Consider the following 24,641-nt stretch of genomic DNA (forward strand, 5'->3'; position numbering starts at 1 on the left):
GACTCTCAACTGGCAACTCAACACGTTCAATTCCACTCATTCAACTCCCTCCTTCACTCCTTCTCTTCTCAGTCCCCGCCTCGACGCTGGGCCTCGCTGATTGGCTGGTGCCCGGTGACGTCCTCACATCGCGACCCATGATCTGGGGCCGAGTTGTCATGTGGCTGGGCGGCCACCGGTGGCTTCCAGTTCGTCTGCAAGGGTGCCTCAACCTCCGGCGCCTTAGCGCTGCCAGGATTTGGGGTACTTGCTGGGGTCCGATGGCGGAAACATTCTCGACTGGGGCCGAGGCAGCGACCGGGCTGAGGGCTGCGGTTCAACAAAACGGAGACGCATGCGGCGACGCGAGGGGTGAGCGGACCTCCGGGAGCCCGGAACCTGTAGGCCCGGGAGTGGAGCCGGCCCGGGAGGTCGGGAAGCAGACTCCACTGAGCGAGGAGAAGGCCCCGGTTGCAGCTTCCGGCCCAGGCAAGCGTAAAAAGCGACGGGACGCCATCAGGGAGCGCGTCGTGCCACCCCCGAAGAAGCGGCGGGCAGGGGTGAGCTTCGGCGATGAGCATTTTGCAGAGACCAGCTACTACTTCGAAGGCGGCCTGCGCAAAGTGCGGCCTTATTACTTTGACTTTCGGACCTACTGCAAAGGCCGCTGGGTGGGCCACAGCTTGCTGCACGTCTTCAGCACCGAATTCCGAGCCCAACCCCTGGCCTACTATGAGGCCGCAGTCCGGGCGGGGCGCCTGCATCTCAACGAGGAGCCGGTACAGGACCTCAGCATTGTGCTCAAGGTGGAGTCCTGATGGGGCCGGCAGGAAGCGGGCGAGGAAAGGGGGCAGGGGTCTTTTCAGAGTTAATAGGGCGTAGGTACTGGAGTAAAATCGAGGTAATTCTGAAGCGTTTTCGCTTTCACTTGGAACACTCTTGTAGCCCACTCCTCTTATCCCATCTCCGCAAAAGTAGTCTCTGCTTCAAAACTCAACCCGTATATCCCCTCCTTCCAGGCGGCTTCCTTATTTGCAGGGGACAGAAGTTGGAATTCTTAAAGCTCCTTTTGTGCCCTGTCTCGCGGCACTGGCACTGATCGCTATGTTGCGTTGTAGATCTCTGTACAAATAGTAATAATAGAGCCTGTCATTTATGTCTCCTTACTGTGTGCTGGCACAGAGGTAAGCATTTTATGTACTTAACATCAAATTCTAACGACAGCTTTGTGGGGTAGGTATTGCCACCTCATTTTACCTGTGAGGAAACAAAACTAAGGTAAACTTCAGAGAGGTAAGTACCTGCAACAGTGTCACCTCCAAAGTCTGTGTTCTTGTAACTACTACTTATTTATCATAGATCCTGATATGATAGAATTGTGAAATGTCAGGTATAGAAACTAGAATTGTCTAGCCCAGTGCTTTGACCCTTTAAAATTCCATCACAGCTAAGAGTTACCAGACTCTGCTGTCAGTAACACTTTGTTGTGAGGGGAAACAAGGTGATTTCAGCATTTGAGGAATGAGTGGTTTGAATCTCCTCTCCCATCCCAATTTTGAGAAGTACAGGTCTGGCCTAATCCTCACATTTTACAGATGAGGAAACTGAGGCCCAGAGAAGTTAAGTGACGTGCAGTGAGCCTGTGGCAAATCCAAGTCTAGACACCAGATATCTGGACTTACAGCTTGGTGTTATTTGTTCAAAGTCACAATAAGGGATGATTTTATGGAGCTTTTCCCCCCCTCTCCATTTTAGAAAACTTTACTTTTTCTTTATTTTTATTTTTTTAAAGATATTTGTTTGTTTGTTTGTTTGTTTAGAGAGACAGAGCAGATGGAGGGGCTGAGGGAGAGGGAGAGAATCCCAAGTAGACTCCCTACCCAAGGTGGGGCTCGATCCCACCACCCTGAAATCATGACCCCGGCAGAAATCAAGAGCTGGACGTTCAACCAGCTGAGCCACCCAGGCGTCCCAGAAGACTTTACCTTTTAAATATAACTTTCTTGTAGAGAAAATACAAATAAACAAAACCAAAAAACATTCATAATCGCACCACCCAGAAATATCACCAAAACATTTTTGTGTATATCCTTCTAGTACTTTTTCACTGCCTGCTCCCTGCCTGTGTGTCTGTATTTTTATAAAATGAATACACTATGCACGCTGTATTTTCTGCTTAAGGATGTAGTGTGACCATTCTGTCAGTAAGGAACGGGAAGCTGTGTGAAGTTGATTACATGTTGCTCAGCTCTGGTCTGATGACTTGCCTGTGTCATTTGCAGGACAATGACTTCTTGAGGAACAGAGTGCACAGGCATGAGCCACCAGTCACAGCAGAGCCTGTCCGCCTGCTAGCTGAGAATGAGGATGTGGTGGTTGTAGACAAGCCTTCTTCCATTCCTGTCCACCCTTGTGGCCGCTTCCGACACAACACTGTCATCTTCATCCTGGGCAAGGAGCACCAACTCAAGGAGCTACACCCATTGCATCGGCTTGACCGCCTTACCTCAGGGGTCCTCATGTTTGCCAAGACAGCAGCTGTCTCAGAGAGAATTCACGAGCAGGTTCGGGACCGGCAGGTGAGCTGGGCTTCTGTCTCCTGCATGCCACTTCCTAGGCTCACGAGTGCTCTGTATCAAAAGTGTGCCACTGAGTTCTTTTGAAGTGGTCCTTCATGTTATCTGACCAAGCTTCCTATCCTCAGGAAGGTCAACACTGAAAATGTGAAAAACAGGCTATTATCTCTTATGTTTCAAAAGATCTTTAGAGATGGCATATACACTGCCTCTCTTGGTAGTTTGCTGTTTTGAAGTTTTAGAGTGCTGACAAGCTTACTGAGGTGTTTTTTGGTTTTGTTTGTTTTTTTATTACTGAGGTTTTTAAGATTGTGGGGAGAGCCTACTTGGTAAAAAGATTCTGGATGAAGTCGGAAGAGGCTTGGGTAGAAGAGTTAAATGGTAGTGACTGTGGTCTTGAGACTTGTAACTCTGGATCTGATTGTGATACATTTAGTGTTTACTGTGTACCAGGCTCAGTACCAGGTACATTAGAGTCTAACTGAATCCTTATAACAGTCTTGTGAGGCAAATGCTTTTCTAATCTTAACATTTTCTAGACAAGTTAATGGGATTTAAAGGGGCTAAGTATTGTACCCAGAATCATGCAACTGGCAAATGGTGGAGCTGGAGTTTGAATCCTCTTCTGTCTGACACTGATACATTTCTCATCACTGTATTGGGTCTGAACTTCATGAGTTTAGGCTTTGTGCTGACTTTCTCCCTCTTCCCTCCTCTATGTAGCTGGAGAAGGAGTACGTGTGCCGGGTGGAGGGGGAGTTCCCCACTGAGGAAGTGATCTGCAAGGAGCCCATCTTGGTGGTATCTTACAAGGTAGGGGTATGCCGCGTAGATGCTCGGGGCAAGCCCTGTGAGACAGTGTTCCAGAGACTGAGCTACAATGGCCACTCCAGTGTGCTGCGGTGCCGGCCACTCACAGGCCGCACTCACCAGATCCGAGTCCACCTCCAGTTCCTGGGCCACCCCATCCTCAATGACCCCATCTACAACTCAGTTGCGTGGGGCCCCTCCCGGGGCCGGGGCGGCCACATTGCCAAGACAGATGAGGAACTGCTTCGGGACCTTGTGGCAGAGCACCAGGCCAAACAGAGCCTGGATGTGCTAGATCTCTGTGAGGGTGATCTGTCCCCAGGACTCATAGACTCTACAGCTCCCTCCTCAGAGCTGGGCAAGGACCACCTGGAAGAGTTGGCTGCATCTGCCCAGAAGATGGATGGAGCAGTTGAGGCAGCTCCTCAGAATCTGGACACAATGGCCTTGGTGGCACCAGAGAAGGCAGCTGAAACAGATGTTGTAAATCAAGAGATAGACCCTCTCTGTGCAGAGTGCCGGCTGGTGCGACAGGACCCCTTGCCCCAGGACCTTGTGATGTTCCTGCATGCTCTGCGCTATAAAGGGCCAGGGTTTGAGTACTTTTCACCCATGCCTGCCTGGGCACAGGATGACTGGCAAGAAGACTGAGGGCTGTGGCCAATGGAGGGGTTGCTTCTTGAATTGGAAAAGGAATGGGCCATGGTTTTTAGGAGTTGACCTCATGGGCTGGTACTCAGGGTTTCTACAGGCGTGAGGTTGGGGTCTTAAAGGATCTCCTTATACTTGCTACCTCCTTTCCTCCCCCTCTAGCTAGAGTTAGGGAACTTGTTGGTTTGTAAATATATCCCTTTTTCTAACACCTTGTGTGTCTGGTTTTCTTACTTTTTTTTTTTTAATTGAGGTAAAATTCACATAATGTACAATTAACCATCTTAAGATACACAGTTTAGTGACATTTAATACATTCACAAGGTTGTGCAAGCATCACCTCTTAACTAGTTTCAAAACGTTTCCATCACCCAAAGGAAACCCATACCCGTTAAACAGTCACTCCCCATATCCCCTTTCTCCTAGCTCTGGTGACCATTAATCTACTTCCTGTCTCTATGGATTTGCCTATTCTGGAGTTTTCATATAAATGGAATCATACAATATGTGACCTTTTATGTCTATCTACTTTTGCTTAGCATAATGTTTTTAAGGTCTGTCCAATTTATAGCATGTATCAGTACTTCATTACTTTTTCTTTTTTTTTTTAAGATTTTTATTTATTAGAGACCGTGTGCACATGCACGAGAGAGCACAAGCAGGGGAGGGGCAGAGGGAGAAGCAGACTCCCCGCTAAGCAAGGAGCCATATGTGAGGCTCGATCCCAGGACCCTGGGATCATGACCTGAGCCGAACTGATTGAGTCCCCCAGGTACCCCAGTACTTCATTCCTTTTTATGGCTGAATAATATTCCATATGGGTATACCACAGTTGTATATCCATTCATCAGTTGATGGACATTTGGGTTGTTTCCACCTTTTGGCTATTGTGAATAGTGCTGTTATGAACATTCATGTATAAATTTGTGTTTGAATACATGTTTTCAGTTCTTTCGAGTATATACTAAGGAGCAGAACTGCTGGGTCATATGGTAATTCTATTTTTAACTTTTTGAAGAATCACCAAACTTTTCTACAGTGGCTAAGCCATTTTACATTCCCCCTGGCAATGCAGGAGGGTTTCAGTTTCCCCATATCCTCACCAATACTTGTTACTTTTCATTGTTTTGATTAACCCTCTTAGTGGGAGTGAAGTGTTCTTGCATTGTGGTTTTGATTTGCATTTCCCTATTTACCATCTCTGAGCATCTTTGCATGTGCTTCCTGGCCATTTATGTATCTTTGGAGAAGTATCTATTCAAGTCTTTTGCCCATTTTTAAGTTGGGCTATTTGTCTTTTGTTTTTGAGTTATAAGAGTTCTTCATATATTCTGGATATAAGACCCTTATCAGATATGATTTTCAAATATTTACTCCTGTTTTGTAAGTTGTCTATACATTTTATTGATAGTGTCCTTTGATTCACAAGTTTTTTGTTTTTTGTTTTTTTTTTTAAAGATTTTATTTATTTATTTGAGACAGAGAGAATGAGAGACAGAGAGCATGAGAGGGAGGAGGGTCAGAGGGAGAAGCAGACTCCCCGCCGAGCAGGGAGCCCGATGCGGGACTCGATCCCGGAACTCCAGCATCATGACCTGAGCCGAAGGCAGTCGCTTAACCAACTGAGCCACCCAGGCGCCCTGATTCACAAGTTTTAATTTCTTTTTCTTTATTGCAATAAGAACACTTAACATGAGATCTACCCCTTGACAAATTTCTGTGTGTACAGTACCGTGTAGTTAACTATAGGCATAACGTTGTACAGCAGATCTCTAGAACTTAATCATCTTGCATAACTAAAACTCTATACCCATTGAATAACAATTTCCTATTTCCCCCTGCCCCCTACTCTCTGTTTCTATGTGTTTGACTGTTTTAGATACCTGAAAAAAAAATTGTTTTCCTTCACTTAATATTCACAGAATACTCGGTACTTCAAACGTGTGGGGACTTTTCCCACACCAAGCAATTCTCCCAACACCAGCTGGGTGTCCTACAATTTAACTCAATTCTGACACTATCTACCTGAAGCTAGGCCTCAGACCCACAGGTCAAGGGCTCAGTCCCACAAGACTGCTCCACATCAGATGCCAGTTGCAAGTCCAGGTTATCACCTGTGCTTCTGACCAACCAGAAATCAGAGGTTCCCACAACCCCCTCCTTGGGTTCAATTATTTACTTGAATGGCTCACAGAACTTAAAAACAGTTTACTTACTAGACTATTGGCTTATTACAAAGAATATTAAAGGATATGGGGTGCCTGGGTGGCTGAGTTGGTTAAGTGTCTGCTTTCCGCTCAGGTCATGATCAATCCCAGGGTCCTGGGATTGAGTCCCGCATCAGGCTCCCTGCTTGGCAGGGAGCCTGCTTCTCCCTCTCCCTCTGCTGCTCCCCCTGCTTGTGTTCTCTCACTCTCTCTGTCAAATGGATAAATAAAATCTTAAAAAAAAAAAAAGGAAAAGAATATTAAAGGATATGAATGAACAACCAGATGACGAGACACATAGAGCAAAGTCTTGAAGGGTCCTGAGCACAGAAGCCTCTGACCCTGTAGAGTTTGGGGTGTGCCATCCCCTGGCATGTGAATGCCTTCTTGTTCACCAACCCAAAAACTCTCCGAACCTAGTCATTTAGGATTTTTATGGGTGGTTCATTACTTAGGCATGATGGATTAAATCATTGGCCACTGGTTAAGTTAATCTCCAGTTCCCTACCCACAACCCCCGCAAGTTAGTAAGTGGGCTGAAAGTTCCAACCCTCTTATCAACAGAGTTGGTTCCCCTGGCCAATCAACCCCCGTCCTTAAGTGCTCTCCAAAAGTCACTGCATTAACAAACTCAAGTGTCGTTGAAAGGGGTGTGTTATAAGTAACAAAAGATACCTGAATCACTCTCATCACTTAGGAAATCCCTAGGGTCTTAGGAGCTCTACCAGGAACAGGAATAAAGACCAGATACGTATTATAAATCACAGTATCATGACACCTATAAGTGGAATCATACAGTATTTGTCTTTTTGTGATTGGCTCATTACACTTAGCTTAATGTCCTCAAGGTTCATCCATGTTGTAGCTTGTGATGGGATCTCTTCCTTTTAAAGGTTGAATAACATCACATTTTGTTTATCCATTCATCTGCTGATGGACACGGGGGCTGCTTCCACCTCTTGGCTATCATGAATAGTGCTACTATGAACATAGGCGTGCAAGTACCTTTTTAAGACTCTACATTCAATTCTTTTGAGTATATATACAGAAATAGGATTGCTAGGTCATATGGTATTTCTATTTTTTTAAAGATTTATTTATTTATTTATTCATTCATTCATTCATTTGAGAGAGAGAGAGAGAGAGCACACGCATGAGCAGGGGAGGGGCAGAGGGAGATGGAGAAGCAGGCTCTCCACTGAGCAGGGAGCCTGATGCTGGGCTCCAACCCAGGACCCTGGGATCATGACCTGAGCCAAAGGCAGGTGCCCAACTGACTGAGCCATCCAGGCGGCCCACTATTTTTAATTTTTTTAAACATTTATTTACTTATTTGAGAGAGAGAAAGCAAGAGAGTGCATGAGCAGGGGGAGGGGCAGAGAGAGAGAGAGAAGCAGACTCCCTGCTGAGCACAGAGCCCCACCACATAGGGCTTAATCCCATGACCCTGAGACCATGACCTGAGCTGAAACCAAGAGTTGGACACTTAACCTACTAAGCCACTCAGGCACCCCTCTATTTTTAATTTTTTGAAGAACCACCATACTGTTTTCCATATCATTTGCACCATTTTACAATCTTATTAAAAACAGAGGTGGTCTAATTTCTCCACATCCTTGCTAACACTTGCTATTTTTTGTTTTTTGGGTTTTCTTTTTATGGGTATGAGGTGTTATTTCATTGTAGTTTTGGTTTACATTTCCCTGATGATTAGTGACATTGAACATGTTTTCTTTTGCTTGTTGGCCTTTTGTATGTCATTTAGAAAAAATGTCTATTCAAGTCCTTTATGCATTTTTCAATCAGGTTGTTTGATTTTTTTTGTTGAATTGTAGTTCTTTACATATTCTGGATGCTAACCCCTTATCAGATAAATGATTTGCAAATATTTTCTCCCACTCCATAGGTTGCCTTTTGTTCTATTGATTATGCCCTTTGATCCACAAAAGTTTCTAAGTTTGATGTAGTACCTTTGTCTATTTTTGCTTTTGTTGCCTCTGAGGCTGATAGGAATTTGATAGGGATCGCGTTGAATCTATAAATTTTTAGGTAGTATTACCATGTTAACATTATCAAGTCTTGCAATCCATGAAAATAGGATGTCTTTCCATTTTTTTTTTAGATCTTTAATTTCTTCCAGCAGTGTTTTGTCATTTCTAGCATACAAGTCTTATATCTCCTTGGTTAAATTTATTCCCATATATCTTATTCATTTGATGCTATTTAAAATGCCCCAAAAATAATAAAATAAATTGTTTTCTTAATTTTATGTTTGGATTGTTCATTGATAGTATATAGAATTACAACTGATTTTTGCATTGATTTTTTAATCCTGCAACTTTGAATTTTTTAGCTTAATAATTTTTTGTGTGTGGATTCTTAAAATGTATGTGGGTGTGTGTATTTTTTTCATGTCATCTGAGACTAGAGATAATTTTACTTCTTCCTTTTCCAGTTGGATGCCTTTTATTTCTTTTTCTGTCCAGTTGCTCTGGATATCTCATTGTGATTCCACTACAATGTTGAATAGAAGTAGCAGAGTGAAAGTGGGCATCTTTGTCTTGTTAATGGCTTAGGGGTAAAGTTTTCAGTCTTTCACAATTGTATGATGATAGCTGTGGGCTTTTCATAAATTCCATATTGAGGATGTTCTCACTCCTTGTTTCTTGCCCTGCGTTTCTGCCTGGTCAGCCTTTTGACTTCTGTTCAGGTGGAAACTTTCTCCTTTCTCTTCCTTTTGTTACATATCTGTCACATATTTCCTATTTCTTTGGAGTACCCATAAAGAGAACCCTGACTTTTTGTTTTCAGGCTTCTTCAGGGTGAATGAAACAGGCTCATTAACACCTAATCTGTAGACTTTGATCAGCACACGATAAGCAGTGGTGGTGTGGGTAGGGAAAAACAATTGAGTTTATGTTCTTTTAGTGGTCCATACTGGTTGTTGGCCCCCTATTATATGCCAAACAGTATTGAATGCTGGTATACAAAAATAAATAACTAGGTCCTGCCATGGTAGAGCACACATGATGAAATATGCAAAACACAAAGGGAAACAGTGGAGATACGGCATAATTCTGTCTGGAAGTACCAGCACAAGTTTCCCAGAGGAAGAAGCGTTTAAGAATGAGTTAGAATTGGCCCAGTAGAGACGTAAGAGAAGAATTACAGGTAGAGGGGCAATGTGAGAGAAGGCAGGCAAATTCCAGAGGTAGAGAAACAGAGCAGGAGACATCCAAGGAGAAGGCCTTTGAGGACATTTGGCCCTCTGTGTATGGCTCCCTATCATTGACTACTGAAGTCTTTGCATGGCTTGTATATCAACAAAGGACTCCGAACTACAAGGGATAGGAACAACCTGGGGGAGACAAGATTTTCATGGATCTGAGTATCTGCTCAACTTTGTGAAAACCCTATCTCTCTCATGAGCAAGCCAATTCCTCTTATCATGGAGACCCTCCTTAACTCAGGAGCTCTTGTTTCCCAGGACAGGCAAGAATCAGATGCCTGGTAAAATTCATCCAGCAGACATTTGAGTACCAACTGTGTGCTGGGTTTATACTGGGCTCTTTGTATATAATGGTGAATAAGTTAGATGTGGTCCCTGCTCTTAGGGAGTATATAATCTGCAGTGTACAGCCCACTGTGGGGAAGACAAGTAAACAGTTAAAATACAATGAATAAATGTTCTCTGTGGTGGGAGGACAAAGGAGGCAGAGGCTATCTCCATACCTTGTCTCTTGCCTTCTGGGGTTCTGAATGGTAGCATTTTCCATCTGGGCTCTTTAGTTCTGTATTCCTTCTCTTTCTAGTCCCATTTATCTTATTCTCATTCTTTTAATCAGCCTCAAAGGTTTCTGATGTAAGGACACATGGATGGGTTTGAGAGGGTCCCTGGATATCTTGAAATGGTATGCAAAATTTTGTATATGTGTATATTTTTCATATATTTCAACAGATCCTTCAAATCTTCATTGTCTAATACTAGCCACATGTGCTATTTAAATTTAAATTAATTAAATAAAATGTAATATGCAGTTATTCCATTGCACTAGCCACATATCCAGTATTCAAAGCCATTTGGTCTAGTGGCTACCATATTGGGCAGCACAGATAGAGAACGTTTCCATTCATTGCGCAAGGTTCTCTTGAACAGCATTGCTTCAACGAGCCTTTATTGTAAACAAGAGTTCCTGACTACAATGATTCCACTAATCCGCAGACACTTAAAAAACAGAGGTTGTGTGTGTGTGTCCACGCACATGCATGTGTTCTTCCATCTCGCACATACTAGTCAAATAATTGGTCTCTGTGTCAGTCAAATGCTGGGCTAGGTGCTAGACTATTTATATAGAACCTCTAAAAAAGGTAATGCCCTAAGGAAGCTCAGGTTGAATCCAGTTGATCTTTTCTATAGTTTTTTCCCTTGTAAAATGATATCCTTTTTAGAAATTTAATTCTTACTATAGCCCTCCTATCCTTACTCCTACTCTGGAGGTAACCATATTGATAATTAAGTGGTTTTCTTCCTGTTTTCTATTCATAGATACACAAATGTTTATGTATTTTTTTAAATAAAAATGGGATCATGCCATACAAATTGTTCTGCAATGTGCTTTTCTGTACGACTTTTTTAAGATTTTACTTATTTGTCAGAGAGAGAGAGCATAAGCAGGGGGGAGCAGCAGGCAGAGGGAGAAGCAGGCTCCCCACTGAGCAAAGAGCCCAATGCGGGACTTGATCCCAGGACCCAGAGATCATGACCTGAGCCAAAGGCTGACACTTAACTGACTGAGCCACCCAGGTGTTCTTGTAGGACATTCTTTTTTTTAACAGCTTCATTGTGTCACATTGTGTGACGACAGTATAATTTAATCCATCCCCTATTGGTGGAATTTTAGGTGTTTGCAGTTTTTCGCGATTACAAGCTGTAGTGAACACTCTTAGATCTGTTTGCACTCATATCAGTGTTTCTGTAGAATAAATTTTTAGTGTAATTATGAGGTTGATAGCTTTAAATATTTATTGATAGGTAATACCACACTGCCCTCCAAAAAGATTATAACAATTTACATTCCTTCCAGTAAGTAGTGTGAGAGGCAGAAGCAGGTGAATGTCATGACTGAAACAGCTGGTCAGGCAGCTGCATTTTCAAGGTTGGCTTTAGTTCCAACTGTGGATTGGAACCATGGGTTTCCTGGAATGTCTGCATCTCTCAGTGGATGACCTAGATTTGCTTGGCTCAGTCTTTTCTCCCAAAGAGAAAATGGGCTCATTTCATAGTCTCTTTGGTCTTTGAATCACTGGTACTCAGGACTGCGGAACCGGCCGGTTCAGTTGGAGGAGCGTGCAACTCTTGATATTTGGATCACTGGTACTCAGGACTCAGAACTTTGGTCTTTGGATCACAGGTACTCAGAACTGAGGACACAGGATGATTGAAAACCAAAGATGGAAGCAGAGCAGTTAAGGAATATGACCAGGTTTTAGATGGGTAAGTTACTGCAGTCAGAGGTATCATCACTAACGCACTCATTCTGCTTAGAACACTTGCTTTGTGCAAGGTAAGCAATATTGTCTTTGATTATGAGTATTGTTTGCTTCCCCTCCAATTCCTCTGTGTACTCTCTTCCTGTAACTTTCATTTGAAGCTTGTCCAAGTTTTCAAAACTGCAACATTTTTATCAGCCATTAACCACACCAAACTGTAAGAATTGCCTAGTAAAGTTGGACATGTAATTAATGATTTGGCTCTATCCCATTAATGGTAGCTGGAAGGACAACTAGAGAGTCACCTGTACACATACCGCAGGAGACATGTATGGGAACATTCACAGTAGCATTCTTGCAATAGCAAAAAACAAGAGACAACCAAAATATCCATCCATAAGAGAATGGATATCCAACTGTGTCTTCAGACAATTGTATATTAAGCAGCAGTGAAAATGAATGAATTATATGGATAAAGTAGTGTTGAATGAAAGAAATCACAGATGAATAAATATAATATGAATCCATTTATATAAAATTTAAAAAGGAGGTAAGATTGAACATTTTTAGAGATATATATACATGTATATTTGGTTAAGAAAAGAAAGAGAACGGAGGCATCTGGCTGGTTTAGTTGGAGGAACATGCAACTCTTGATCTTGGGGTCATGCGTTCAAGCCCTACGTGGAGTGTAGAGATTACTTAAATAAATAAAAAACTTTAAAATAAAAAAAAGCAGGAGGATGATTAACACCAAATTGAGTAGTTATCTCTGGTGGGAGGATGGCAGCCCGGAGGGGCTCATGGGAAGCTTCAAAGGTGTTTCTTAAGCTGGGTCATGTTTACATGGCATAGGTTTTATTATTGTTCCTTTAAATTGTACACAGGATAGGGGCGCCTGGGTGGCTCAGTCGTTAAGTGTCTGCCTTCGGCTCAGGTCGTGATCTCAGGGTCCTGGGATCGAGCCCCGCATTGGGCTCCTCGCTCCGCGGGAAGCCTGCTTCTCCCTCTCCCACTCCCCCTGCTTGTGTTCCCTCTCTCGCTGTATCTCTCTGTCAAATAAATAAATCTTAAAAAAAAATTGTACACAGGATATATTACATATACATTGTATCATTGTATAATATTTTTCAAGATAAAAAATTTAAGTAAAAAATGTTGAAAGACTTCTCTCTGTTTAACCTTTGGTTATCTCTGAAATAGTGACTCTCCTCTTTTAGTCACCCCACGACATAACTCCTAAGGTCTCTTTGACCTCTGTGTAGCTGGTGGTACCACTCCCAAGTGCTTGGGCCACAGATCATTTTCACCAGGGATAGAGAGCACCATATATCTGGTATTTGGGGGAGTATAATGATAAGCAATATATAATAATTTGTGAAAGTGGCCACTTTAATATGCCTTAGGAGATCCAAACACTGCTCTTTATCATAAAAGAACAGGGATCTAAATGCAGTTTATGGCTTTGGTGTTCTAGATCTGGCATGCTTTCAGACATAGAGAGCTCTGTGCCTTGCCATTTCCTAACACTTAATATCATGGCATCTAGACACAGATTTTTTTTTTTAAGATTTTATTTATTTGAGAGAGAGAAACTGCATGAGTGGGAGGGGCAGAGGAGAGGGAGAAAGAGAGAATCTCAAGCAGACTCCACGCTGAGCATGGAGCCCGACACAGGGCTCAATGTGGGGCTTGATCCCAGGACCCTGAGATCATGACCTGAGCCAAACCAAGTTGGACACTTAACTGACTAAGCCACCCAGGCGCCCCTTGACAGATTTTTGAAAATACTTCAGTATTCAAGTAAATAATAAATGATACATTTTTTTCAGGTTATTTTTCCCGTAAACTTTACAACATTCTAAATGTTGAAGTTAAGGTAGGTTAAGAATTGTAAAAAAAAAATAGCTTTATATCCTATCCTAAATGCTATATTTCCCAGAATCAAAACTGAGGCAAAATTGTAAGAATTAAGAATTTTACAAGCCAAGGAATGCCAAGAATTGTCAGCAAACTACCAGAAGTTAGGAAAATGTTGTGGAACAGATTCACCCTCACAGGCCTCAGAAGGACAAACCGTGTTGACACCTTGATCTCAGACTTCTAGTCTCCAGAACTACGAGACAATTCTGTAATTTAGCCCATGATGCTAAAATAAGGGCTGCCTCTGTTATTTGCTATGTTATACCAAAAATGACTGCGGGCAGTCATCGAAAGGCGAGTTTATTGGCAGTGATCCTTTCAGTGAGTACACAGAAACCATTGTCCAGGACCTATTTCAACTTTTCTTTTTTTTTTTAAGATCTTATTTTTAAGTTATCTATACACACAACCTGGGGTTCAAACCCACAACCTCAAGATCAAGAGTCACATGTTCCACTGACTGAGCCAGCCAGGCTCCCCTCAATTTTTTTTTTTTAAGATTCATTTATTTATTTGAGAGAGAGAGAGCGGTGTGTGTGTGTGGGGGGGGGCAGATGGAGACAGCAAGAATCTCAAGCCGACTTCCTGCTGAGTGCAGAGCTGATGCGGGGCTTGATCTCATGACCCTCATCATGACCTGAGCCAAAACCAAGAGTTGGATGCTCAACCAAAGCACCTAGGCACCCCACCCCTCAACTTTTTAAAAGCTAGAAAAAAAATTTTTTTTCACATGTCGAGTTCTGTGTCATTCAAGAATTTAAAAATCAGAATTCTAAATCCATAGCTATATAGCAACAGGAAGTTGAGAATTGAGATGACTTGGTCTCTCTTAATAGTCCATTTTAGTCATTTGCATGCTGTCATAATTCAGAACAAATGCAGCCTTCATCTGTCCATCAGTAACACTTCTAAGTATTTACTAAAGGAATTGGTAAACATAAATCAAAACATTTAGGTAAGAATTTCAAGAAAGTAAAAATCCTTGAGGAAGCTGAAGGAGGAAAAAGTGCTCAGAGTTAATGACTCAAAGAGAAATATAAAACACTTACTGCCCTATAGTATCACAATCAAACAAAATTATTGTTTCTGTTTCTAATTCCATGGAATCATTGGTCACATCCTCAGGTCTTGCCTTCATCCATTAACTTCACCCTTTTGGAGTTGGGTTTGGTCCAGTTTTACTACTTTCTGGAAGATTTCAAATGCAAATTTTGGAGTTTAGAAATCTGGGGCATTGCTCCTCCTCAATGTGATGAGAAGGAAAGATGTAACTGGTTGTTGTTTGCTAACTATCCAGAGCTACCTCAGCAGAAGACACAAAACAAGGGGATATAGCAAGTGTTACTCCCCAGTTCCCTTAATCTATTAGCATTTATTCATGTTGTCTTTCCTAAGCAACATTACTCTAAACTGGATTTCAGTTTTTACTCTATTGATCTTCAATATGAAAACATTTAGTTTTCAACTCAGTAGGCATCCCCAGAAGCTGTAACCACAAAGGGGATGCTTTCGTGTGATAGCATGCAGCTCAGGGAATGATCTGAGCAAAGAAAAATAATTTCCAGTTGGTGTTGCAGGCACAAAGAATAACTGGATTCACTCTTGAACTTCTTCAGGCCTTGTCATGACTGTCTTCCCAGAAATGGTTCTCCAGTGAGACCATACTTCCTAATGGTAGGAATAGACTGAACTCACTTCTGTTGTTGCCTGCCTCTCAAAACCAATCTTTTTTTTTTTTAAGAGATTTTTGTTTTGTTTTGTTTTTAAGATTTTATTTATTTATTTTAGAGAGAGAGAGAGAGCATGAGAGGGGGTAGGGTCAGATGGAGAAGCAGACTCCCCGCTGAGCAGAGAGCCTGATGCGGGACTTGATCATACCTGAGCCAAAGGCAGTTGCTTAACTAACTGAGCCACCCAGGTGCCCTCAAAACCAATCTTTGCAAGCTTTGCAGCCCAAGGTCTGGTTTTTCATGCAAGAATTAAGAAACAAACTGGGGGCATACCAAAACAAAACAAAAAACCCAAAACCAAAACCAAATTCTTTGGATTTCAATTCTTCCTTCAAAGCTATGTCCTAGAAGGGCTGCTGACCATCACCAGTTAAACACTGAATCATTCTTCCCAGAGCACCTCATTCTCCGAGGACAGTGGGTCTTCCTGAAGCTGGACTTGGAGAATGAAGGCCCACTCCTGGGCCCTGAAGAAGTAAGTTGGAATACCTTGGTAACACCTTTGACTGCGCAATGATTTTTTTCTCTCGTGGTCTTTCAGAGGGTGAGGAGCCCTGCAAAAGTTCAGGATAGGCCTTGTGAAGAAGAACCCTGGTGTTGATGGGGAATGGTTTCCCTGACCTGTGGTTTGTTGACAAATTTCAGGGAGTAATAGAGATCTTTCCAAAGGTAGCAGCCATTCCTCTAGAAGTACCTTGTCCAAGTCTTGCAGTTGCAGCTGCGCCAGTAGATGGCGCCTCTAACTCTTACTGCCTTATTACAAATGTATTTTTCCATTACTAATCCAAGGTCCCCCCCCAGCCCACCCTGAGTTTTTAAATAATCTGGCATGTTGTTGATTCTTTTGATTCTCTTAGAAAAAGTTACAAGTAAGCACAGTTCTTACAGGTGAAGAGATTATAGAAATGCAAGATACTGGAACTGTCATAGCAAGTATTACTGAAATTTCATATGAAAGAAATCATGAACGAACTAAGCATGAAAATAGGTAAAGAGCTGAAGAACAGAAAAGTGAGCTTCCACTCACAAGTCTGGTTTTTTTTTTGTTTTGTTTTGTTTTCCCCTCTAGACACTTCCAGTGCTTTGTATTTTCAGAATTTCTACAGCTGAAGATGTTCCTTTGGGAAAGTAATCCACTCACTTTTATTTGTACAGACTGGATACATTGATAGATCTTATCAGTTTTCCATAGGAAGTCGTCACTGCAAGAAGCAGGCATAACTTAGAGAAGTGATGCAGTCTTGCCCGTCTTTAGAGAGGTAGCAGTCCCAATAGGCCATTTATTTAAATTTTTTTTTTAAGATTTTATTTATTTATTTGAGAGAGAGAGAATGAGAGAGAGCACATGAGAGGGGGGAGGGTCAGAGGGAGAAGCAGACTCCCTGCCGAGCAGGGAGCCTGATGTGGGACTCGATCCAGGGACTTCAGGATCATGACCTGAGCCGAAGGCAGTCCCTTAACCAACTGAGCCACCCAGGCACCCTATTTAAATTTTTTTTAAGATTTTATTTATTTATTTTTTAAAGATTTTATTCATTTATTTGAACACAAGCAGGGGGAGTAGGAGAGGGAGAAGCAGGCTTCCCATGGAGCAGGGAACCCGATGCAGGGCTCGATCCAAGACCTTGGGATCATGACCTGAGCCGAAGGCAGACGCTTAACGACTGAGCCACCCAGGTGCCCCCTGATAGGGCATTTAAATACTGTCTGGCAAATGCTGGGGGAAACCCAGGAGTAACCAGGAGGAGTGCAAAGGTCCAGAAGCAAGAGAAAGTACAGGGACTAGTTACAGGGAATCTAAGACGGGGCTGCGGGTTGCAGGGCAAAGGGAGACTTGTTGATGGGGATGATATCTAAGCTAAGATCTAAAGGAGGAGCAGGAACCAGGCAGGCAGAGGTGAATGGGAAGGAGGTACAGGGGAGCAGAAACATGTTCCAGGGAGAGGAGTAGGAATAGCATAGGTCTTGGGCGTAGAGAGTAAATCTGAGTTCAGAACAAGTTAAGATCAGTGTGTTCAGGGCACTTTAGAAAAGTCTCAGAGGTTCTTTACTTTTTTTCTGACATAGACCCCTTTGGCAGTCTGGTGAAGTCACTGGGTCCCTTCTCAGAATGTTGTTTTTAAATGCATAAAATTAAGTTTGTTGGAATACAAAGGCAACAATTATGTTGGAATACAGTTATTGAAATATTTTTAATATCTGTGATATAATAATATAATACTGTATGTACTTCTTTAGGAATGCGTAACTTAACGGCAGGTCTAATAATTTATTTGAAATAGTGATGAGCAGGTAATGGGATATAAAAATATGTGATTTCTCTTGGTAACAAAATTACAGTTAAGGTTAATATTACTATAGTTCATTGCTTACCTTTACTGAAGGCAGTACTTTCAATGATAGATTAGTGAAAATAAAGATGCACTTTTTCCTCCAACCAAATAACCAATTGAATTCTTATGAATGTGGACTCTAATGGACTCCTTATGAATGTGTGGAACCGGGATAGAAACCCTTCTTAAGAGCAGGTGGCAAATGGATTGGAGAGCAAGGCTGAAGACAGGTGCTGGGGCGACCCAAAGCTCTCAACACAGGCATCAATATCCCCAAGGGATTTGGATTTACCTGGGGAGGAACCAGTGACAGCAGTGGGCCAACTGCCTACTCTCCGTGCGGCAAACCTTGCTGAAGCACCAGCCAGGTGCCAGGTATGCAGTGTGCACAGCCTCATGGGAGAGAGAACAGGTAAATCATTTCTGCAAGGGATTAACGGACACTAAATACTAATCTCCAGCACAGTATTGAATGGAGGTTAAGACCCAGCAGAGTTCGACAGACTTGGATTACACTGCCCTTTCTCACATAGTTATAGAAGCTGTATAACCTAGGACAAGTTTATCTTCCAGTGTCCTCATCTGTAAAAAGGAGTAATAAAAATGTCTATCATGATCATAGGGTTATGACGAGTTAAAGTGATGTAATTCATTGTGGTGCCTGTAGATAATAAATACTGGATAAATAAAGGTTAATATGAGTTGAATGAATGTGCCTGATGATCTTTGAAGAGGGGAACCCCTCTATTCTATTTCTGTCCCCTGTGTCTCCCCCTCTGTTTAAATCTAAGAACAGGTTTAACACTTTCTTCCGTGGTAAAGTAGCCATGTTTCAGGTCTTCAGTCTCTGGCTTCTAGATACTAAGTTTCTGCATGTTGTCAACATCTTTTTAATGTTTCCCAATGTATACTTTTCTTGAGCACATGCAGCCCGCTGGGGTCTGGAAGAGAATCTTGAACACTGTGTCTTACGTAGCTTTTGCAGTGATAACCTGGTATGTCATAGTAAGGAGAGGTATTAAAAACTCCGCGGGAGGGGGTTTATGGTAACTGAAGTCCCTCACTCAGAAGCTAAGTTAATTTAACATGGAATTTTTTGCACTGTTGTTTACTTCATATAAAAAGATAATAAATGAAGCACACACGTCTTCTGGGATGTTTCTTTCCCTCTTGTTTATCTGTGACGTTAGAATGCTCCAAAAGCTGTCTTCCAAATACCTCAAACCAGACATTGATGCTCCCAGAGTAAATCGAGTAGTAAACCGTAACTGGAATAATCAACTGTTTTCACTCGCAAATAAATTTACATTCATCTGAGGCAAAAAACTGCAGCCGACGAGGATGGGATTCGAACCCACGCGTGCAGAGCACAATGGATTAGCAGTCCATCGCCTTAACCACTCGGCCACCTCGTCCCCGAAGCTTACTGTTTCCTGGTAGCTATAGGGAGTAATACTAGGGGGATGTGACGCAATGTTATGGAAGCCGCCATTTTGTACGGAAACAAAGATCTGATCATTTTTACAGCAAGTAATCAAAAGAAGATGGCTGCTCCCACGATGTGAAGGATCTGCAATGGAGCGGGACAAAGGAAAATTCGGTGGAAAATAAGATAGCCTTTAAGGAAATAAAATTGACTGGGAAGGAAGTTTGATTGAAGGAGTCAGGAAGGGGGTTGCTCCGGAGTATAAGGGGCGGAGCCGACGCGTAGAGCGGCTTTGCGCATGTGTAACAGCTAGGCGGTTAGATTTGAATACTTCACTGAAGTAGTCTGGGCGTTGTGAGGTTAGTCGGTGGGCGGCGGCGGGCTCGCTCTCTGAGGAGCGCGCGGACCCCAAACAAATCTGAGGACCATTTGTCAAGCAGCTGGACTGCGGTGGGTAAAGAGAATGACCCTTTCGTTCTAGGCTTCGGGGCGGTGGGCATTAGGTTTTTTCTGGGCGCTCTGAAGGCTCGGTGGTGGGTCGTGGGGACGCTCCCTCCGCCAGGCGGTCTCCGAAAACGCTGGGCCCAGAGTAGAAGTTTCTGCCGGTTTGCGGGGCTCTTTGCCCACCTGAGCCTACACTTTGTGCGCCTTCCTCTTCCCTAGCACTTCTCCCTCCACACCTGAGCCCCTCGGGCCTGCTCGGATTGCCGGTCCGCGGCGCCCCGCCATCTTCTGTCAGGGCTCCGGGACTGTGCCTCGCACCCCTTCCCTAGGGGACTCCCGGCGGTTTGTATTTCCGACTCGGTCTTTTTGTAGCTATAAGTGAAGTGACAGCGTTGAGTGGTTTTAAGCGCTCGGCTGGTCGCCGTTTATTTACTGGCAGCACTAAACAGACATTCGGTTTCCTGCAGTTGCAATAACATTAACAGATAAAGCCAGTATTAGTAAGCCACAAACGAGTTTTGAAAATATCTCCCTGTGTCCATTAGTAGCTCGGAGCTTATTAAAGCCCCTTTTTCTTGCTGCTTATCTCAGTACTGAGTTTAAGGGAAAAAATTCTCAAATATTGCCGATTGGAATTTTAGAGATAAGTTTGTAGAGATAAGACGGAGAAAACCAGAGCAGAGCTTACTCTAGCTAGATATTAAGATTGAAGTTTTCACTTCAATTGAATTGGATCAATCGAATTCCTCAGATATTTAGTGGGTTCCTTGTCTTGTGCTAGGGCCGGGAGCGAATGATTCAGAGTCCCTAATCTGGAGGGATTTTCAGTCCAAAAGAGAAAATAATTAACATTCACAAATAACTATAATACAAGACAATGTAAAGCATTATAGGACTTTGTAAGGTGGTATGGGAGCACAGAAAAAGGAGAGTTTATTTGATGCTTTTGGCCCTGGAGACTAGAGGAGGCTTTGTGGAGAAAGGGGCATTTGAGGTGGAACTTGAAGGGAAGGATGCCTTACAGAGATGAGTCAATGTAAGATTTTGCTAATTAAAGGTTGGGTTCAAAGCAGTATGATTATCTTTGACTATGTGAATGGCTGGAAATGTTTACAAGATGACAAATAGATACAAAAATGTTTGGAGTGGTAGAATCAGTGACATGCTTGATGCTGAATAAGAGAGCATAGTAGAAGATAATCTAGGTATTGATAGTGCTGTCCAATAAAACTTTCGGTGATAATGGTAATGTTTTATATTTGCACTGTCCAGCATCGTTCACCACTAGTCACAAATGACAACTGAACACATGAAATGTGGCTATTGTGGCTAAAGAACTGAATTTTAAGTTTTATTTCATTTAAATTAAATTTAAATAGCTACTGTATCAGATAGCACAGGTCTAGAGCCTGTTATCAGTGGACACAGTGGAATACATTAACCCTAGAAATTGGTAGTGAAATGCAGGAGTAGCCAGAGTCAGAAAGTAAATGTTTGAGGTTTTGCATTTTACGTGGTCACCAGCATGGTCTCTGGTATGTTCTTCTCTGTTTTTTTTTTGTTTTTTCTTTTTTGTTTTGTTTTCTACAACCCATTCAAAATGTAGAACAAAACAAAAAACACTCTTAAGGGCCCATTTGGGCCCTGTAGTTTGAAGACTTCTGGATCAGTTAGACTAGTAATTCCCAAACTTTCTTGGCTCATTGGTGCCCTTAGATCAAAAGAAATAACTAACAGTTCCGTTTATTAAGTCATTAGGTACAAACAACTTAAAAAGTTGTTAAGTTGAAATAAATTTATGTCCTAACCGCTAAGTAGCCATTTGAAAAAAAATAATATTCATAAATTGAAAGAAAAGATAACATTTTTATTTTATGCTTAAATAATCAGTTATTTACTAAATGGCTGTGTGTGCCTGTTGAACACTACACAACTTCTCAAATCTTGGAATCATATAGGACACTGCCACCCTCATTTCCAGTACCACACTGATAAAAAGTACTTGCTTCATATCATAACAACTGCCAAAAATCCAGCTTTGCAATAATATATTATCAAAATGAATGTAATACAAATGGGGACTATTTTGAGCTAGTAGTTCATACAGTGCCTGACAGATGTCAAAAATTGCTGTTTCTCTCAAAAATTTAAAATAACCCAGGACACTTCTGTGAGTATGCTGTAGCACCCCTGAGTGCCAGGTGTACAGATTTAGAACCAATCGATAATTAGTTAATGTGGCAGTGACCAAGAGTTCAACCGTAACAGCATTTTACAAATGAAGTTTAACATGATGATCTGGGGTACCCTATTTCTGTTGACGGTGGAACTTATAGTTGTATAATAAATAGAATTTTTTTTTTAAAAAGGAGGATTTCAATAAGCTTTGAATCTCATCACTTAAATGCCAACTGGTCTGCAGATTAGACAGGAATGATGTTCAATGACTATTTTCAAACAGTGAAGATGTTTAAGTGATCCTGATTTGATAGTATTTAATATTTTTATCTGTGAATTTTGAATATGTCACTGAATTTGAAAATATTCCCAAAAGGAGAAAAACTAGGCAAGTGATTGTAAAGGTAACTTAAAAGATTGTTTCTTAATTACTCATTCAGCAAATATTTATTGAGCTCCTATTATTTACAAAGCATGTGCTAGTTTCTCAGAATGTAACAGTGAGCATAAGAGACACCAGCCTTATTCACATAGAATTTACTCTTGGGGCACAGGTAGTTTGGGGAAATACTAGGAATAATTGATTTACATAACAGACTTTTAAATTGCAGTTGTGGTAATGCTACAAAAGAGACATACGCAGTGCTACAAAGAGTGCTTTTCTTAGCTTTTTTTGCCAAGAGAGAATAGCAAATATAAATTCAGTGGCCTGGGAAAGAGCTTTGTGTGTACAGGAATAAAAGTGCCAGTGTGGCTAGAATAGTGAGGAAGACAGTGGCCTGAGATGAAGTGTGAAGTCTGAAAGGCAAGTGGAGAACCAGATCTTGGAGAGCGTTATAAGTCCTGGTGAAGAGTTTATTCTCATTACCACGGGAAGCCATTGGAAGCCATTAAAGGGTTTTAAGTATGGAGTCTCTTAAATGTAACTTATGTTTAAGAAGATAACTGTCTATGTAGAGAAGGGACTATGGAGGATAAGAGTGGAAGTAGGGAGACTATTGAGGTAAATATTGCAATAATTTACATGAGAGATAATAAGCTTGAAACGGTGATGGACGCACTGAAGATAGCAGTGAATGCATTTGGGATAAATATTGGAAATAGAACTACTAAGATTTGGGGATGAACAGAATTGGAAATAGGTGTCATACCTGTTTGATCTCAGTGGGAAATCTTCAAAGTTTCACCATTAAGGTGATGTTTGCTATTGGTTTTTAAAAATTTTTTTAATTTAATTTTTTAAATTTTATTTTATTTAAATTCAATTAATTAACATATAGTGTATTATTAGTTTCAGAGGTAGAGTTCAGTGATTCATCAGTTGTATGTAACACCCAGGGCTTATTATCTCACGTGCCCTACTTAATGCCTGTCACCCAGTTACCCTATCCCCCCATCCTCCTCCCCTCCAGCGACCCTCAGTTTGTATCCTATGGTTAAGAGTCTCTTGTGTTTTGTCTCCCTCTCTGATTTCGTCTTGTTTTATTTTTCCCTCCGTTCCCCTATGCTCCTTTGTTTTGTTTCTTAAATTCCACGTGAGTGAAATCATATAATTGTCTGATTGACTTATTTCACTTAGCATAATACCCTCTAGTTCCATCCACGTCATTCCAAATGGCAAGATTTTTTTTTTGATGGCTGAGTAATATTCCAGTGTGTGTGTGTGTGTACTACATCTTCTTTATCCATTCATCTGTTGGTGGACATCTGGGCTCTTTACATAGTTTGGCTATTGCGGACATTGCTGCTATAAACTTTGGGGTGCAGGTGTCCCTTCAGATCACTACATTTGTATCTTTGGGGTAGATACCTAGTAGTGCAATTGCTGGGTTGTAGAGTAGCTCTATTTTTAACTTTTTGAGGAACCTCCATACTGTTTTCCAGAGTGGCTGTACCAGCTTGCATTCCCACCAACAGTGTAAGAGGGTTCCCCTTTCTCCACATGCTTGCCAACATTTGTTGTTTCCTGACTTGTTAATTTTAGCCATTCTGACTGGTGTGAGGTGGTATCTCATCGTGGTTTTGATTTGTATTTCCCTGATGATGAATGATGTTGAGCATTTTTTCATGTGTCTGTTGGCCATTTGTATGTCTACTTGGAGAAATGTCTGTTCATATCTTCTACCCATTTCTTGATGGTATTTTTTCTTTTTTGGGTATTGAGTTTGATAAGTTCTTAATAGATTTTGGATACTAGCCCTTTATCTGATATGTCATTTGCAAATATCTTCTCCCATTCTGTTGGTTGTCTTTTGGTTTTGTCGACTGTTTCCTTTCCTGTGCAAAGACTTTTTATCTTGATGAAGTCCCAGTAGTTCATTTTTGCCCTTGCTTCCCTTGCCTTTGGAGACGTGTCTAGCAAGAAGTTGCTGCGGCCAAGGTCAAAGAGTTTGCTGCCTGTGTTTTCCTCTAGGATTTCGATGGATTCCTGTCTCACATTTAGGTCTTCCATCCATTTTGAGTCTATTTTTGTGTTTGGTGTAAGGAAATGATCCAGTTTCATTCTTCATGTAGCTGTCCAATTTTCCCAACACCATTTGTTGAAGAGACTGTCTTTTCTCCATTGGACATTCTTTCCTGCTCTGTTGAAGATTAGTTGACCATAGAGTTGAGGGTCCATTTCTGGGTTCTCTATTCTGTTCCATTGATCTATGTGTCTGTTTTTGTGCCAGTACCATACTGTCTTGATGATGACAGCTTTGTAATAGAGCTTGAAGGCTGGAATTGTGATGCCTCCAGCTTTGCTTTTCTTTTTCAACATTCCTTTGGCTATTTTATGATTCCATACAAATTTTAGGATTATTTGTTCCAGCTCTGTGAAAAATGTTGATGGTATTTTGACAGGGATTGCATTGAATGTATAGATTGCTCTGGATAGCATAGACATTTTAACA

General features: G+C 41.8%; 1 protein-coding gene and 1 non-coding gene across 2 annotated transcripts; one reads left to right on the top strand and one right to left on the bottom strand.

The window, feature by feature from the left end:
- The first annotated feature begins 148 nt into the window (after positions 1-148).
- Positions 149-4,242, top strand: RPUSD2 (RNA pseudouridine synthase domain containing 2). Its single transcript, XM_021695494.1, has 3 exons — positions 149-785; positions 2,262-2,558; positions 3,279-4,242. The coding sequence occupies exons 1-3, from the start codon at positions 159-161 to the stop codon at positions 4,014-4,016; spliced, it is 1,662 nt and encodes a 553-aa protein (XP_021551169.1). The 5' UTR covers positions 149-158; the 3' UTR covers positions 4,017-4,242.
- Positions 4,243-19,032: 14,790 nt separating this feature from the next.
- Positions 19,033-19,114, bottom strand: TRNAS-GCU. The gene has a single exon. It is a non-coding gene; the product is annotated as a tRNA-Ser (tRNA).
- Between the last annotated feature and the right edge of the window lie 5,527 nt (positions 19,115-24,641).

The sequence above is a fragment of the Neomonachus schauinslandi genome, chromosome 9 (genome assembly GCF_002201575.2).
Source record: "Neomonachus schauinslandi chromosome 9, ASM220157v2, whole genome shotgun sequence".
Lineage (NCBI taxonomy): Eukaryota > Metazoa > Chordata > Mammalia > Carnivora > Phocidae > Neomonachus > Neomonachus schauinslandi.

Bases quoted from the DNA above. Each gene is read 5' to 3' on its own strand.
- RPUSD2 (XM_021695494.1), top strand. From the start codon at position 159: ATGTGGCTGGGCGGCCACCGGTGGCTTCCAGTTCGTCTGCAAGGGTGC. The intron at 786-2,261 runs GTGGAGTCCTGA...TGTCATTTGCAG, and splicing joins ACCTCAGCATTGTGCTCAAG to GACAATGACTTCTTGAGGAA. The intron at 2,559-3,278 runs GTGAGCTGGGCT...TCCTCTATGTAG, and splicing joins AGCAGGTTCGGGACCGGCAG to CTGGAGAAGGAGTACGTGTG.